The sequence below is a fragment of the Opisthocomus hoazin genome, chromosome 4 (genome assembly GCF_030867145.1).
Source record: "Opisthocomus hoazin isolate bOpiHoa1 chromosome 4, bOpiHoa1.hap1, whole genome shotgun sequence".
In the NCBI taxonomy this organism is placed as follows: domain Eukaryota; kingdom Metazoa; phylum Chordata; class Aves; order Opisthocomiformes; family Opisthocomidae; genus Opisthocomus; species Opisthocomus hoazin.
Window position 1 is genome coordinate 47,722,552 of NC_134417.1, and position 16,957 is coordinate 47,739,508.

At 42.8% G+C, this 16,957-nt stretch overlaps 1 protein-coding gene across 2 annotated transcripts in view; it reads left to right on the top strand.

The window, feature by feature from the left end:
* Positions 1-1,468: 1,468 nt before the first annotated feature.
* ABHD5 (abhydrolase domain containing 5, lysophosphatidic acid acyltransferase) overlaps positions 1,469-16,957 on the top strand; it is a 29,278-nt gene continuing 13,789 nt past the window's right edge. The window contains exons 1-2 of one of the 2 annotated variants that reach the window (XM_075418931.1): positions 1,469-1,570; positions 16,738-16,823. In XM_075418931.1, the coding sequence (XP_075275046.1) occupies positions 1,539-1,570; positions 16,738-16,823 (118 nt within the window). In that variant the 5' untranslated portion in view covers positions 1,469-1,538. Of the gene's footprint in view, positions 1,571-16,483; positions 16,824-16,957 lie in introns of those variants that run through there. The other variant, XM_009938079.2, reaches the window with a different exon arrangement.

Here is a 16,957-nt window from a genome sequence, read left to right on the forward strand (position 1 = left end):
GAGATATTTCTCAGTAAGAGAAAGAAGGGCTGCGAAGCGGTGGGCTACTTCGCACTCTTAAATGAGTGTAACCAATTAGTGCTTGTGTGAGCACTACTGAATTAAAATCGCAGAGATAACTGTGCCTGGACACTTGCATGTTCCATGAGTAGGGCATACATCTTGCTTATGAGGTTTTAAACTTACTATTCCATTGAAACTAAGAAGGAAAAAATCATAGCATTCAGAGCTATTGTTTCAGGCTGTCTGCAAATTCTAGAGAGCATCACTGCAAATGTTTGCCAGCGATCATATACTTCTGTACTCATCGATATTCACATTTTGGGTAAATAAAAACTTTCAGAGCAATAATAAAAAAATAAACACACTCTCCAGAGAAAAATATCAGATTGCCAAACCACTGTGACACAGCCGAACAAACTTTAGCTGAGATTGTGTAATCTCAACAGTCGCTGTTGTTAAAATTGCAGAATGGTTTTAGCTGAGAATAATTTCAAATATTACCAAATTAACCTCATGTCTTTTATGTAAGGCTTTCAGAAACTCAGATGAAACAGCAATCAATCTCCCATCTGTTTCCCTAAAGCGCTTCAGCTCGGTGGCACAACTCAGGAGAAACGCAAGACTTCAGAACTGCTGGCCGCTCCTTCCACTCCCTGCACCTTGCTCCTGCATTTCCTGTGGGGCCTGCTGATTGCTCAGCACCGACGCGGTTCTTCGGCAGCTGGACAATAACGCGGCTGTATCGCCAGGCTCGATGCTACCTAAGCCAAGCGCGTCCCTCTCCCCCAGCCTTCTCCTCCCCATAGGCGTGACTCTGCTTCTCTTTCACAACATTCGAAAACGCAAATCGCGACAGGCGTTCTGCTCGCAATCGTTTCGGGGACAGACGCTACCCGAGTCACACCTGGAGCTCCTAAATCGCTCCCCGTACCCAAACCCAAAGGCAGGCCGCCACCGGCGCACCCGGCGCTGGCCGCCCCTGCGCAGCTCTCTTCGCGGGGATGCCGCCGGCTCGCCCCGGAGGCTTCGCCCCGCTCTGATCTGGCTGCTCGGTCCCCCGGCAGCGGGACACGCTCTCACTCCGCCGATGCCCGCACGCACCGCGCCCCAGGCGCCGGGGCTGCCGGGGCTGATGCCGCCGACCCCAAGGCCTGCCCCGGGCACCTCTTCTCCGGGGGCGGGCGCTGTCTCGGGATCAGGCGGCGCGACGCGGGGCCTCACCGACGGAATCCCGGCAGCCCTGCTCCGGCGAGGCCGCCGGCGGCTGGGAAGCGCCCGGGGCCTACTCCCCTCTCAGGGGGACCCGATCCGCGCCCACACCCGCCCCCTGGCCCCAGCGGCCGCCGGCGGCCGCGCCGCTCCGTGGGGTGACGCGGGTGACGCAGGCAACGGGCGGGCGGCAGGGAGGGACGGAGGGAGCGAGGGAGGAGCCCGCCATGGCCGGCGCCGCCGCCGTCGCGCTGTCCCTCGCTGCGCTGCCGGCCGCCGCCGCCGCCCCTCCGCCGCCAGCTCCCGGCCGCAGCCCCGCCGCCGCCATGGCCGAGGAGGAGGAGACCTCCAGCGAAGGGTGAGTGGAGCGGGACCGCGGCGACCCCCGGCCCCGCCGAGGGTGTCCTCGGCGGGGGGGGGGGGGCGAAGCCTGCAGGGGCCGTAGCCCGGGGAAGCAGGTACGTGGGCTGCCGCCTGCCCGGCCGGGCGGCCCGCCGGGCTCCCCGCCCCGCCGGCCGCTGCGCGCTGAGGCATCGCCTGGGTGCTCTCCGGGCAGACGGGCACGCCGCCTACCATTTTCCGCGCCGCACAGCCCGCCTTCCTGCTGCGGCTTCCTTGCGGCCTGCCGGGCTGGGCCGCCAGCTCCGTGCGAGCGCCGGGCCCCGCGGCCGGGCCTCCGGCGTGAGAGCTGCGCGGCTCCCGGCCCGGCGGAGGTGGCTGCGCGGCCGCCTCTCCTGCGCGTTGCCGTGCGGGCACACTCCTGCTGCCAGCCACCCGCCGCTGCACCCCGCGGCCCGGGGTGTAAGTTATCAACGCGTCTGCTGTTGCTCTGACTTTTAACCTTTTGTAGTCCTGTGTGCCTGTCTCATTTCCATCTCTCTGGCAGCCTTTTCTTCCCGTTCACCATCCCGAGGCTTTCACATCTATCAAAGTAACTCCTCCGGCATGAATCGTCCTGCCCCTGGCATTAACGTGTATCCCTCATGCTTCTTTGTAACTACTTACACACTCCATATATGATTTCATTATGGCTATTAATCACTCTTCTGCGTGAAATTACGTAGTTCCATACTAAATTCAAATGGTTCCATAACAATCAGGTTACTAATCAGTGGTCTGCTTTTGTTCCATTCACATATTCTTTACTCATGTATGCCTTCTCATACCTTGTCTTTCAGTGTGTGTTTTATTTCTTGTTGTACACTTAAGCTTCCAGTACAAACCTGTTTTTATACCCTTCCATTGCCCCCAAATATATTGTCTGCCCTCCTTCATCCCACTATAGAATAATACAGTCATCCTGTCTTTGAGTCTGGTCACCAAACATACTTAATATGTCTGCTGATCACTTACCTACCAGTTCGTTCCATCAGATTTTATGATTCTAGTCAAAAAAATACTCTGTCAGAAAATACCTAGCTGTGCTGTAGTCATGCATGTGCATTATCCCCTCTGTCACATGTGTAAGGGTGCTTTGTATGCATTGTTTACATGATTTTTTTCCTGTTTGTCCAGCTTTTAAATATCACGTGGTGTATCTCATTGCCTGTCCCTCAAAAGCTTGTTTTGTGCCTGTTCTTCTCCATCTCCCTTCTCTTATAATTAAGTCTTGTGCTATTTTGAGAAATTCCACTTAAAACTATCTACTTGCATGAAAATAATGCTGTCCATTCACGGCTTCATATCAAGGATGTTACTATTTTCATGTTGTCGTGTTATGTGTCTGTTCTGTTATCTTCCAAAACTACCTGCATTCTCAGTCTTATTCTCTTTTTAGTCCTTTTTCCAACTTCTGGCTTTGGTATTTCATCTTACATACTCGGCTGCTCTGCCAGCTCAATCTGACCAGAACTGGACTATCAATCTATAGTTCTAAACTCCCTGTTACGCCTTTATCACCATATATACACAGCATTCTCTTTTCAAGTATAAACTTCAAAGGCTTCCATCCAAAGCACTATGCAGTTTCTTCTGCTCTGTAACTCTGTGCCCTCCTCCTTTCCTTAAACTTAAAATAGCTTTTTCAAATAATCTTTGTCCCCACCCCACCTTCTGCAACATTACCCAAATGAAACTACAGTCCCCTTCTTCGTTCTGTGTTCTTTCTGACTGTTTCACATTCATAAAATACACGTCATTTGTAAAGGCTCTTTTTGATGGTTTACAGGTTTTCGAAGTAAGAGTCTTAAAATAGCTCTGCCTCAACCTGTTTTGTCGGTATGTTCATTCAGCGCATTATCCTGAACTGTATTAGCTGTCTGGTTTGATCACCCGGCGTGCCGAGTGCTGCTGGGACGGTGCCAAGTGCCCTCAACTTCAGTAGCCTGTCGGGATTGCAGGATCCGTAACACTAGATGGTCTGGACATAGGGTTAGGAATCGCAGGCTAAATTTTCAAAAGGATTATGACAAGTTCCTCGTTGTGGTTTACTCAGCTGGATAGCTTTTAAAGGGGGTGGATTTTCAGGACGTCAGTGTCCCCCCTCTGAACAGTCAGGCCATTTGATGTGAAATCTTTCAGAGTAAGCCCCCCCAATTCACTAAAGACTTCTAAGAACAAAATCTCATCCTTCTTTTCCATGAACTGAGAAAGTGCCTTAGCTTTGGTGAAATGTTTGTGTTGCTAACAGTTGTCAAAGTTAGCATTTCTTCATCTTTTCAAGTTGAGCAAAGCTCAGTTCTCAGGGGAAATTTTATAAACAAGTGAAATATGTTAAGTATTTTTGGATTTAAAACTCCGTGACAGTGAGAGGAAGAGTTACAATATACCGTCAAAACCCTGGATGAAGTTGTTAGTGACAGATGTATACAAAGAATGAATATGAAGTTTACTTTATCGCTGTGAAAGAAAATAGTGTGACTCAACTTGTTATGCAACACGCTCAGTTTGTTGAAAACTGGTAACTGCGTGAGCGTGGTGAAAATAATTGCAGCGGCTCGGTAACTTTCTAGAAGATCTCAGCTGAAAGACACTCATGACATTGTGCTAACTTTGAATGAGAAGATTAACTATACAAATGTTTTGGTCTTCATCATGGAAGAGACTGCTTGGTGAACGTGTCACCTGCTGACGATTTCCAAACCTCTTCACAGCCTTGGGCCTTCTCTGCATGAGTTTTAGATCTAGGCTTCTGCCTGGGAGGCAGACAGCCTAGCATAAGACTTTTGCCGGTGTTCACTTATACTCTGGATTCAGCAGGAATCACAGGGCCACAGCCTTGGTCAAGATCTGTTCATGAGGTGACAGTGAGGTGCCTGGACTTTCTTTCTTTGTGACTTTTCAGATAATTATTTCTCTGTAGTTCTGTATGGTTCCTGAGGGAGACTGCCTTAGGAAACATCGTCTAGAGGTTTGAATGCCACAGGCTGGACATGTCTAGTCTGAGAGGTTTTCTCCTCCACTCTTTGTGAAACTTGTGCTTATGTTAGACGATAGGAGGAGAGGGCACGCCGACATGCCTCAGCGAGCTGTGGAAGGTCTCCTCCTCTCTTGGAGTGGCAAGGCATCCTTTCAGCTGCTCCTTTCCAGTGGCCTGTGGAAGTGCTGGTTGCTGCCTTCAGTGAAGCAGCATTGAATTGCGTGGTTCCCACTGCCACCTCTGGGCATGCAGGTGATCCTGTGTGCTGTGTGTGCCTCACGCTTCGGGTATGTGGTAAATGGGCATGAATTTTATGGAAACTGTCACGAGAGAACAGACGCTTTCAGTGTCTGGCCTGAAGGTTTCCTCTGCCTCCTGTAGAAGACCACGCTCTCCTTCAGTGATTACCTGGCCAAGTCATCTGCTATGACAGAAATCCCCCATAAAAAAAAGCCCTGACTGGATTTATCAGCCATCCAGCTCAAGTCCTTAAAGAAAAATGAGAAGCAGAGGGAGGAAGGCAGTAATTACGTAGTAGCTTTTAATTTACATTTAGGATGTTACTTGACTGGGGGGGAAGCAGGTTGAAAAGACAGCAACAGAAAGTCTGCTACTAATTGTGTGGGTCAAGTGGAAACTTTCCAAGTTCCTTCCAAGCAAAGACTACTACAAGAATTGCCAAAGTAGCGTATAGGGTACCTGTGAGTGGAGGGGTTCGTAGCCCTGGTGGAAATTTAAGCGGAGTCAGAAATCCAGATGGGCAGCTAGCTATGGGGTTACTACTGGGGTTGCCAAAGTGTTGGTGACTATGGGTCATTGGAAAACACAAGTTTCAGCCAGTACTGCGTGCCTCTGGGTATATTCTAGATTTTTTTGAGCCTGCTAGAGGGGCTGGTAGGCCCAGTTAGAGACCTGCCCCTCCAAAAAGGACAGTCTCTGTGCCGAGAGGGTCTCCGAGGTCTCTGACTACTTTCCTGAACATCAATGGTAGAATCTGAAGAACTCCTCAACCGATAAATTATTTAAGCAGCTTTTCTTTTCCCTCTTATATAGTGGTTTGTTAAGATTGCTTGAAATTTAGGATATTTTGATTCTTGTGTTTCATAACTTTTGAGTATTTACTTACAACTCTGACATTCTTTCAGGATAGGTTTTTGTACATGGTTTGTACTGACAGCTAGAGAGAAGAGGGCATGGGAGGAAAGGTGAGCATCTGCATTTGGATTAGCTCTGAAACATCCAGATGAGAAGCTGAACAGCAGGAGAGAGGTCAGTGGAGAAGAGAAGTTTGTGAGTCAGTGAAGCTGTGTAAGGGAATGAGGTCAGTCTGGAATAAGGTTAAGAGGGTAAAAGAGGAGGATTTGAAGCGTAAAGCCTTGAGTGACACCAAGAAAACATGGTGAGGAATGGCAGAGGAGGAAGGTGCTCTGAATGAGTTGTAATAGAAAACTCGAGATCATAGGAGACTGCAGAAGGGAAGGGAAGATACAGATGTGAAAATGCATGCTGTTACCAAAGATACAAGAGTGCCCATTGCCATTGAGAAAGTCCACTCATATATTGAAGTAAGGAAAAGTATTGCAATGAGGAGAAAAAAAGCAAAGAAGTGGGTTAGTGCTAGCAAACTATTGTAGAATTTTTTTTTCTTGATTACATTTAGTAAGTGTTATACTGACTCTAAAGGCTTATTAGTGATATCGTACCTTTCCATAAGGGGACATTTGGTGCAATAGCTTTTTAGACCCGCTTATCTTCTTACCTGTTTTCAAGGCTACTTACACTTTCTTAACATCTAAAGCATTTGTAGTATAGGTATGTGCACAGAACTGTTTGTTAGGGAAAGGGTTGTGCGCTTCTTAGGTTTCCCAAGATGTGGAAATGAGGCTAGGTAGCTCAAAATGTTGAATACCAGTTCTTAAAATTGGACATAGGCAACTGTTAGTCACTGTAGGCGACCATGATAAAGGAACATAATGTAGAAGCTGTTCTAATGGTCTGCAGTGAAACAACCCGTCTTCAGTGTGTCAGTGTGTGTTCACACTCAAATAGAGACAGGTATGATACGAGTAGGGTTTGTGTCTAGCACATCTGGAGCTGAGGGAAATAATCACGTGCTTTAGATAGTCTTTTATCTGCATTTGTATATGTCTCTATGGAAAAATAAAAATATCCATCTATTTAAGTTTTGATCCAAATTATGCATAATGCACTATGGAATATAAACAAAACATAAGCTGGGTAGGGTGTGGGTGGGCAATGGTGCAGATTTATGAGAGGTGCCTGTTACATGCGTATTTTTTTCTTATCCTGTTTGATGAACTGCGGAACAGTCTGAAATGCGGGGTATGAGAAGGCTGAGAAGTAAGGCTTAAGGAAGGTTGAGCTTATGCAATATGTGAAGGGCAGCAGGAGTACATCTGTAGGTGGATGAATAAAATGAAAGTAGTAGAAAATTATGTAACATCAGAAGGCTACCAAGAGGAGACTTAAATTTTCTTTATTTCAGTTATGCTTTTCTTCCCAAATTCTTAATGCAGTGTGCAATGCGTTGTTTGTAAAAACACCTAACAGTTATGGCAATGCCAAGTTCTATCACATGTGAGTTTACTGTGAAGGAGGCAGAGGGATGCAGGTCCTCAGTGGTACCTAACCTGGGTGTTACGCATGTGATCACAAGGTTGAGTACTTTTAGTGGGACTGTGCAGCCCTGCCTTTCCTCTCCTCTGCATCTTCATCTCTGCATTCTGTGTTCTTCCATATCTCACCTGTAGTTGCTAATATGATTTTTCTCTAGGTTGCGTTTGATTTTAGCTTGTAAATCAAAATATAAAATAATGGATCCTTAGAAAAGGTGGAAAGAATTAATGGAGGACTTGATTAGCTGGTTGCTATTAGTAGTTAGTGGACTGTAAAGTTTTTAAGGGGAAATGCTTGTATGTTAGGGAGTATGTTGCAAGTTAGGGAGGAATGGTGTTTCTGAAAGCTTGTTAGCATTGATTAGTTCTCTGCTGTGTAGTACATTTATGGCCTGACTTCAAACCTGACTGTGGAGAAGACTGTGACGGTTAGGACAATAGAGCACTGCCCTTGTTTATGGATTTGGAGCCTATATAGCAGTAAACAATAATAGGAATAAGAAATAGCTGTATGACCATGTGCATGGTTTCCTCGTTACTACACACACATGCTTCATGGTTTCTTGCACTGGGTGATAACACAGCTGCTTGGTAAGCAGGATGATCATTGCAGGTTGCAGGCTTGGGTGGCAGTCCACGGGTAAACTTCATTCGTGTGGTACATACTGAAAAAGCACATGCCACTTAACACTGCCCCTTGAAATGGACACCTTTGGGGGTGGAAGAAATGACAAAAACATATTAAAAGGAGACAGATGGTTAAAAAAATATTAAAAACAATGCTGTGAGAGAAGAAAATGGGATGGGGAGTGCAGTGATGCAAGGCATACAGCAAGGCATATCTGTGGCTGAAGTTCAGCATGGGAGGGAGCAAAACTGTAGGTCCACTCCACTGCCTGAATGCTCAGGTTGCTCACGTGAATTTAAATAACATGGTAAACTTCAGTATCACTAAAATAGCCAGAAAATGCTCATTGGTTATGGATTCACATTCATGATTTACATTCTCAGGTGAATTTTGATAAGTGATAGTCCTGTTTAGCACTGTTAATATAAATAGAGACAGTAATAAAATTTACTTCCGAATTTTTGCATTAATTCTGATGTTGAATGTTCTGAATACGGAGTTCAAGATGCAGTAAGTACATGAGGAATGCCTCATTTTTATCTCTGACCTAGTGTAGTAATATTCTGCAGTAACCCATCATGGGCTTTTTGTTGGAATGGGGCTGATGTGCATAACGCTTCCTAGAAATATTATGCAGAGGTTTTCAAAACATTCTGTCTTAATGTTATTGAAATATCCAAGAGTTTCACAACACCTAATTGCGTAGAATATCTTGGCTCAAAATTCATCTAAACAGAACTTTGTAGGCAGGGTTGTAAAGTCATCAGGGGAATAAAATTTGTTTCCTTTTTAACCCATTCACAGCAATTTCATACATATTTTTGTCACCTCATGAAAATGCTAAACAGACATTTGTTAAAGGATTGAGGTTCTTTGTTCCCATACCATATTCCTGTTTCTTGCTTCTGGGCCTTGCCTCTTTAGTATGCTCCTCAAGGTCTTTCCCTGGGGATTACAACATTTTTGGTCTTTTCATGCAATGATTATGAGGTGGAACAGGGAATACTTTTCTTCTGCTGATGTTTGTCTGCAGCTGCCAGAGCCTAATTTTTGTCCTATCATCTCATCCAAATTGGTGTTGTGATTTGATAGCTACATCTGACTCCTACTGTACATGCAGAAGCTCTGCCCCTGGATATACAGCCTTTGCAATAGCAGTTGCTATACGTAGATTGCTTGAATGATTCTGACTGTATTTATTATTCTCGGAAAAATGAAGCGCTAAAGAACATGCTGCACTTCGGGGACAGTAATGAAGGACTACAAGGACTCTTAAAATTGGTTATGCTCTTAAAGTTCTCATGAAACCGTATCCTGAGCCTTGTTCCTGAGACATCCCTGCCCAGTTAAATCCAGACTGACTGAGGTCGTGATTGTATGTTACTGTCTGTCAGTGGCAGCTCTGACTTGCTTGCTGTCCTCCACCTTGCCTCGCTAGTCTTTTTACCTACCTTGTTAGCCCATAGGTCTGCTGGTGTTTGGCTTCTCTGTAGCTGGGTCTCCATAATTACCTGGTTTAAAACATAGGTTCTTTTAAAGCTGAATCATTTCACAAGTCTGATAGGGAGAGCAGCCACGAAATAGATGAATTGGCAAAATGGAGGGAATAGTAACTTTTGGATCTGATGCGACCTGCTGGTGGTGAGGATGGCCTGCGATTCCGGCATTCCATCACCCAGTTTGCCGCATACTGACACCAGCAGGAATGAAAAGGCAGAGCAGGGTGCTTCTCAGTGTCGGACTAACACACGGCCTGCTCTCGGTGTTTTGTCTTTCTCGTTTCAAAAATTTGCTTTCCGTAACTTAACAGAACAACACTGAGTATTAACGGCAGTCAGCTACTTCTGTCAAAGGTTTAAGTCTGATATATATTTATTTACTGCATCTTGTTCTTAGTTTCATGCCGAGCATGTTGCTTTTACGTGATAAACGTATTTTTCTAATTTCCTAAACTTTCCAAATTTAATTAGGAAATTTGAGTCCTCTTTCATGCTAATCAGTAACACATTCTGTTATTTTCAATTAAATGTGCTTTGCTTTATAGCTTTTACTTCATTTTATAATTAACAAAATATCACCGTTATATTCTTATATATTCTTTGCACAGGAGCATTTCTCATTGTCTTTAAGAGTGTATTTTATTTACTTCTTTACATTAAAACTTTCTCCACCCCAACTTTCCCTCCTATAGCAAGATTTCTGCTTTAGACTAGTACCAAGCTTGAATGTGTAATTTTCTTCGATGTCACATGATTACAGTTGTTGAAATGCGAAAGAGACTGCTGGCTTTCTGAAGCCGTATAGGAGAACTTGAGCCTGTTCAGAATATTAAATTCACAATGATTAAGTGACGTCCTAATTTTAGTGGTAATACCTCATGTGTTTTAAATTTCTTATCACTATTAGTCATTTAATATTGTGTTATCAAATAAAAAAATGTTACCGAATTTGATTTAGAGATACACATTGCAAATATATAATAATTTTAAAACTTTCTGGAGTTGAAAATAGTTTTCACTTCTGTATATCCTCAATTTTACTTTTAGTTTACTGGAGTTTTTGAAGCATGTTTTCTTGTTCTTTAACACACTAGTTTGAAGTAGGTATTTCTCCAAGTTTTTTTTTTGTGTTTTTTTTTTCCAGTGATTTTTTAAACAACCTACATTCAATAGAAGTTCTCCTGTGAGTAAATAGATCAAACTTGGATTTAATGAATGCTGGAAAGAAAATTATTTTTGTTTACTTAAATAGTAGGGTTTTTGCATTGATTCTTGCTATAACCAGTCATGTAAACATCACTCAGAATTCTGGTGTTGAAAGCCATTACATTAATGAAATGGGAAAGGAAAAGTTTATTACAACTTAGCTATATCTTGGGCATAAATTAGCCAGATGTAAACCTGCTACTTTTCTCTGACATTTTGACACACATTTGATTGTGTCATCCTTGACTGTTTTGTTTGCTTTGTATTGTTTCAGGTGATTACCTGTAAACTTCAAATTTAGTAACCAAAACCAGAATTTGTTCTGAACACTTGGTGGTGTTGATGATGGAAGAAACCACATCCTGCTTATCTCTTAGGCTTTGTGTAAACTACTGCTGATGTTGAGGAAAATGCAGAAAACATTCAGTAAACAGATTTATTTCTACTGTTCCTCTTAAAAAAAAAAAGAAAACAGATAATGAATGGGATAAAAGGGTATCTCTAGTTGTTTAAGTTAAGGATCCATCCACACAAAATCCTGTGTTAACTATAGAGCTTTCTTAGAGCATTATGGTAAAACAGTTTTACTTTTTAAATTGGCACTTTGCCCTAAGTTTTGATACGTTGACCTCTTGTCCCGTTATGAATACCTGATGCTCCTTTTCACTCCTCCTGATTTGCCCATTCTTAGTATTTCCGTAGCAATTGAAAGGACGGAGCAAGTAGCTTTTCCCTGCAGGTGGTTGCTCCATTCTCTGAATTCTTGATCTCTTTTGAGGATTGCTTATGGATTAATGATAATACTTAAATATTTAGGGTTTGTTTTGATGAAACGCTGAGGACTCTAATCTCAGTTCAGCAGAACACTTAACCCTGTGACCAGTTACATTGAAGTACGATGCTTATGAGATTTTTACATGATGGGATTATGTGAGACCTTAGAAGAGTAAGCCTTATGATGCTTACCATATTTAGATTTCAGCACATTCTGAATTCCTTTACTAGCACAGTACTTCAACAATACTTTTTGCAGAAACAAGATGAGACAGTCTGAGCTGTCTTTCTGTTAGCCTACGCTTGTTTTTCTGGTACAGTGCAAGACTCTCTTAATCTGGGGCTATTTTGAATTGATGGGTGTTCATAACCACCATGCCAGCTGGATGGCCCTAAAAATCACAGTGCCATTCCTCTTGGTGCTGGGCAGAAACAGTACAACAAATTATCTGCATCAATTTTATTTTGTTTCCTTCCTTACAAATAGCTGGAATTAATTCTGAGACTCAGGAGAGGAGAAGGTTAGGGTTTTTGAAAGATTGGCTTCATTCTAATAAGATTTAAGGGTAAAGCTTGAAATGGTTTACCAGTGAGTTCGCTTATTGTTTCGGCTTTTCAAATTTTTGAGCTTGTTCCCTAGCTAAAATCTGGGTAGTTTGCCACATTGTCTTCACAAATTCAAGTAAAAATATTAAATATGTTGATTTGCTGAGAGCGAGACAAAAAAAGATACGCAGGTCTGTTGCTCGTGCATTCAGTTACATTCCTGTAATCCTTTGCTTGTGAGTTACTGTAATTGTTGTATACCCTGAGCTCTGGCTTCCCCACTGAGGTAATTTTTAAATCAAAAAAACCTTCAGGAAGGGAAAGTACTCTCCACACTTTTGTCACTGATGCATATTTTAGCACTTGTTTCTTTATCTATATTGGGAGTTTGGGTTACCTTACTAACTTCAAAATTCTTACTGGAAAGCCAATTTTTATATTCAGTATTGTAGAAGGATTTCTGCATGTCCTGTCTCAGTGGGTCAGCAATTTTTGACAAATGATCGTGTAGCAAAAGGCGTTGCTTTCATTGGCTCTGATTTAGTAGCGTTCTGTTGCATGCAGGTTTTTTGTTTTGCTGTTTGGCCACACAGGCTTGCCATAGATTGTTACAGCTAGCTCTCAGTGGTGTTGTGCATGGGAAAATAACCTCTGCTGAATGAATTTAAGCTTAATACATCTTGTAAGCCATGCATTCGTGTAACTCTCATGTAAATTGTAAACTTGAAGAGTGAGAGAATGAGCTCCATGTATGTACATTTGTATCTCCTAGATGGAGTTGTAAGCAACTTCTGATGAGCATTCATTGAACATTCTTATATGGTAGAGCTTCATTTTTTAAACCCACATTACAATCCAGAAATCAGATGGACTATCCAGCTGTTTGAGTGCATACCTCAGTGTTACAATAGATGTTTTCAGTTCTTCAGTATCTTCTAAGCTTTCATGAGCTTTTTGCGAAGTATGTCAAATTTGTAACTGGCTGCAGATCCATCAGTTTGTCTTGCACGTAATCAGTTCTCACCAGGCTGAATAGGATTAACCTGGCTGACAGAATGGTAGTATCTGAGTTACCTGTTTGCCACATTCTTCATCCAATTTGACCTAATTAGTGGATGTGGATGGGTGGGTCAGGTTCACTATGCCTCTGCCTCTACTGGTTTCTCAGTTCTTTTGAAAGTTACCTTCGGGCAATTTAAGCTGTGCTGTGGCAGTGAGTTTTTGGTTCAAATTAACGTTCAAGCAGCAGAGGAAAAGCACTATTGTCCCAAGTTACATTTTACACAATATTCAGTTATTCTTTACTCCTGAAGATAGTAATAATTGTTTATTTTTAAATAAATATTTTATTTATAGTTATTTTTATCCTTTCCCATGCTTGGACCCAGGGAAGCAGGACGCTTGCTCCAGCCAGCCAACGTGTTCGGTCCTGGCTGGCGGTTTGGCCCATGCGTGCAGCCGTTGCAGCTCCACGTAGTCAGATGTCTGCACCTGTGTCCCTTTTTTTTTTATTATTTATTACTGTATTTGGTCGTCAGCATAGCCTGCTGATGGTCTCACTAGTCTGTCAGCCTCACACTAACCACCTTGCCTTTCTCCACGCCTAAGGCCATGCAGTGAGTGTCGCTGGGGCTTTCCCTTACCTTCTGGTCTCCTGCCCCAGATGCGCTAGAAGAAGTGTGGAGGTTTGTTGGCAGAGAGAGTGACTTCTTTGAATGCCCAGCGGGGCAGCAGCCCTCTGCCTGCTGGCTTTGGATTTTTCCAACCTCCGGTACTCCAGGACTTCTTCAGGTGGCTGTGAAATGTGTGACTGGCCCCAAATAGGAGACGCAACAAAGCATGCTATGGCATGCTCTGCCCTACTGATCATTGCTTATTTTAGCATGGGTGTGCACACTGGTTTATGTTATTGCATGGCCACAAAAGAGTATACAGGTTAAATTCCATTAGTTATGTGCCTTGGTAATTTGATTTCTAATGCTCACATGTACAATCAGTATAAAAATGGTAGAAATTTGGGCTGTCAGTGCCAGATTTTTTTCACACTTTTTGATATAGCAAGTAGCTAAGCCCAATGGATTTCTTTTAACTCCTCAAAATACGAATTTCCACTGTTGAGTTTTCTCTTTGTAAAAAGAAAAATGGAAGCAGAGTGTCTGGGAAGTGGTGTGGGATGAGAGCAGAGTGGGGTCTGCCTCTGCTGACAGTGGGCAGCTCGCTTACAATATGAAACTATTGCTGAAATGTTTAGTTTTCTTTCATAGCTTATCTCCATTGCTGGTGAGCACACTGTCTTGAAAGGTCCATTGCTTATTTTTTGACATTACATAGCTCTTTTGACTTTATATCACAGAAATAAAAATGATGGGCCACGTAAGCAATTTGCATTCTTGTGTGCATTTAGAAAATACTTTTAGCACAGGTGTACAAAAGAAGTGATACAGCCACACTCTAGTCTTCCAAAGGTATCAGAGATGATTCAAATAGGTCAAATAGTTGATTTTTCTCCACAAGTGGAAAGCATCTAGCAGTGTGGTAAATAATTTTTGGAAGCAGGTGGATGAAAACCAAAGGATTAAGTCATGAATACAGGTAACTGAATATTTTCTTTCCAAAGTAACTTTTCTAGAAAGTAATCACTTTTTTTCTGACAGAAAGCCTTCTTCACTTGCTCTTTTAGTTCAGCAAGTACAGAGTGACTGAATTGCAAACGTAATTTTAATTTTAAGTGTTTCAACTTGCTGACTGTATTTGTCGAGCTATGTGTATGTGATGTGACTTCTGAATGAAAATCTCGGTATTTGTAAACTGTACTGATAACATAAGAATGAGTGGGCGTCTGTTACACCTTTCCCATTCTGATACAATTTTCTAAATATTTTTCCTGAGTATGCAGGTCTCTCTTTAAGGCTGGGAAATAAAATTCTGGACTGTGAATTGTAGATTTCATTTTTATTTCATTGGGGCCATATCTCTGTACTGTCTTTGTGTTGACATGTTGAAGCTATACATTTCTAAAAAAAAAATCTTTCAAGAAATTTCTTTGCTAAATCAGTTGCTTTGCCAGTAAGAAACTGTATATAGTTTTGGTTTGGGGAAATACTGACGTGGTTTTTGTGCTTCTGACCTAAGAGTTATGAATGAAAATGTGTAGCTGAGCATATAACTAGAAGAAAGTTTGACTCAGAAAGGTGGTAACATAATTTGCCTGAGTAATTCTTAACGCTGGATGCAAGTAGTGTTACATTGTTAAACTCGGATTTCACAGGTATTTGCTGGTGAAATTGCTTTTGGCTGGTGGCAGCTTCAACCTCTTAAAAATCTTACTTTAAAATAAATGTGTATGTTAATGTGGAAGCAAAACACTTGGATGCCCATTCCTGTAAGATGCAGAGTTCCTTTATTTCTTGGATCACATGAGGACATGGCATGGAAGGACATACAGTCATCTCTTCCCAGTCCCTCAATACACCTGTATAACAATTCCCACGGTCTGGTGGTTTAGGAAGGTTATTTACAGAACAGCCAGACATCAGTGTGTTTCTCAGAGGATTAAATAATGCTGAATAGCGGTGGTCATGGGTGATTTGGTGATTAATCTTTTTTGATCAGATATGCTTTGGCAGTTTTGTTCTTGATATCCCCTAATATGTTTCTATGAATCTGAACAATGCTGCTTGCAATTGCATTGTGCATCCCCAGAAAACCTGCCATGTTGTATCATAAACTTAAGTAGCTATGCAGCTGGAGTAGCTCAGCCCCTTAAAAAGTTGGGGAGAAGGTCCAGATAAAGATAAAGAACTTGGGGAGGCAGATCTGTAATTTGTTGTTGATGTGTTGTGTACACTCTGAAATGGGCGTTAGTAACCTTACAGTCTTTCAACATCAACTGTTGCACAACTAATACTTGCAGCATTCAATCCTGGAAACACTGTAACTAACTGGAAAGCAGTTCAGTGTAGGAAAAAAATGCTAAAGAAAGTAAGTTGATTGTGAATTTGGTGACCTTACCCTCTTCCCTATTAGGAATGGTCTGGGCTCCTGCTGTAGCAGCCTTTGCACCGATAGTCTGAGCCACTTCAGAGACAGATGAGGGGAAAAGAGGATTACACCTTGAAAACAGGGGATAAATTAACACCCAGGAAGAGCTGTACCAAGATACTGTGTCCTTCGAAGCACTGTCGGTGAGGCAATGCTGCAAGCTGAGTCATTCCGCCTGCTCTCACGGTCAAGCTAGTACTACCAAGATAGTAACTGACAGCTGGAAAAGCAGCTTCTGTTGGGGGAATTGGAATCGCTGGTTTGTTTTCCTCTGGGACTTTCTTTCCAAGTTGATAATGAAGGCCCTAGGTTTTTGCTTTGCTGGAATAAACCTGTGTATTTTTCACTTTTAAAATGTATCTAGTGTATGAATCGGTTCAGGTGAAGCTGGCGAGTGCACGGTTTGTTGCTTCTTTGGAAATAGTAGGTTCATGCAAGGTAACGTGTGTGCAGGCAGACTTCCAAGGGAACTTGAGAAGAGGCTGGAAACCCCAAGGATTGTATTACATATCCTGCCGGGCTTGTTGGGTCGGCGTGAGGGCTGATGTCCCCAGGTTCTCAGAAGCAGCCTGCTCTGACGGAGATAGATCAGGACAATCTAATAAGGAAAACACAGGGGAGAAACAGCACGTCGTGTGAAGAACGCCCCTAATCACAACACCGCTTTATAAAAGTCGGGAGAAAGTGAATTCCCTCCCACTGCGCACTCCTGTCCTGCATGGCAGTTCACATGGGTTCTTTTATGAAGAGCAGCAAAAGAAATGTCTTCAAAGCATCAAATGGTGCCAAAAATTGCCATCTTGCTCAAGAAATATTTATTCCGTATTGCTGTTATAGGTTAGGATGGTTGTTCAGCTGGCTTCCTGCCTGGTGTCCCACATCACTGCTGCACCTGAAAGAGGCTGAGGACAAAATGCTAAAATGTAAGTCTTTGGTTTTAAATAAGATTTATAGATATAACTAGATTTTCTATAAATTTACATTAAATATAATCAAAGAAGTTTTTTAAGATGACTTTTGCACTGTGATGAAATAAAGAGGTTTAGAATTAGATTTT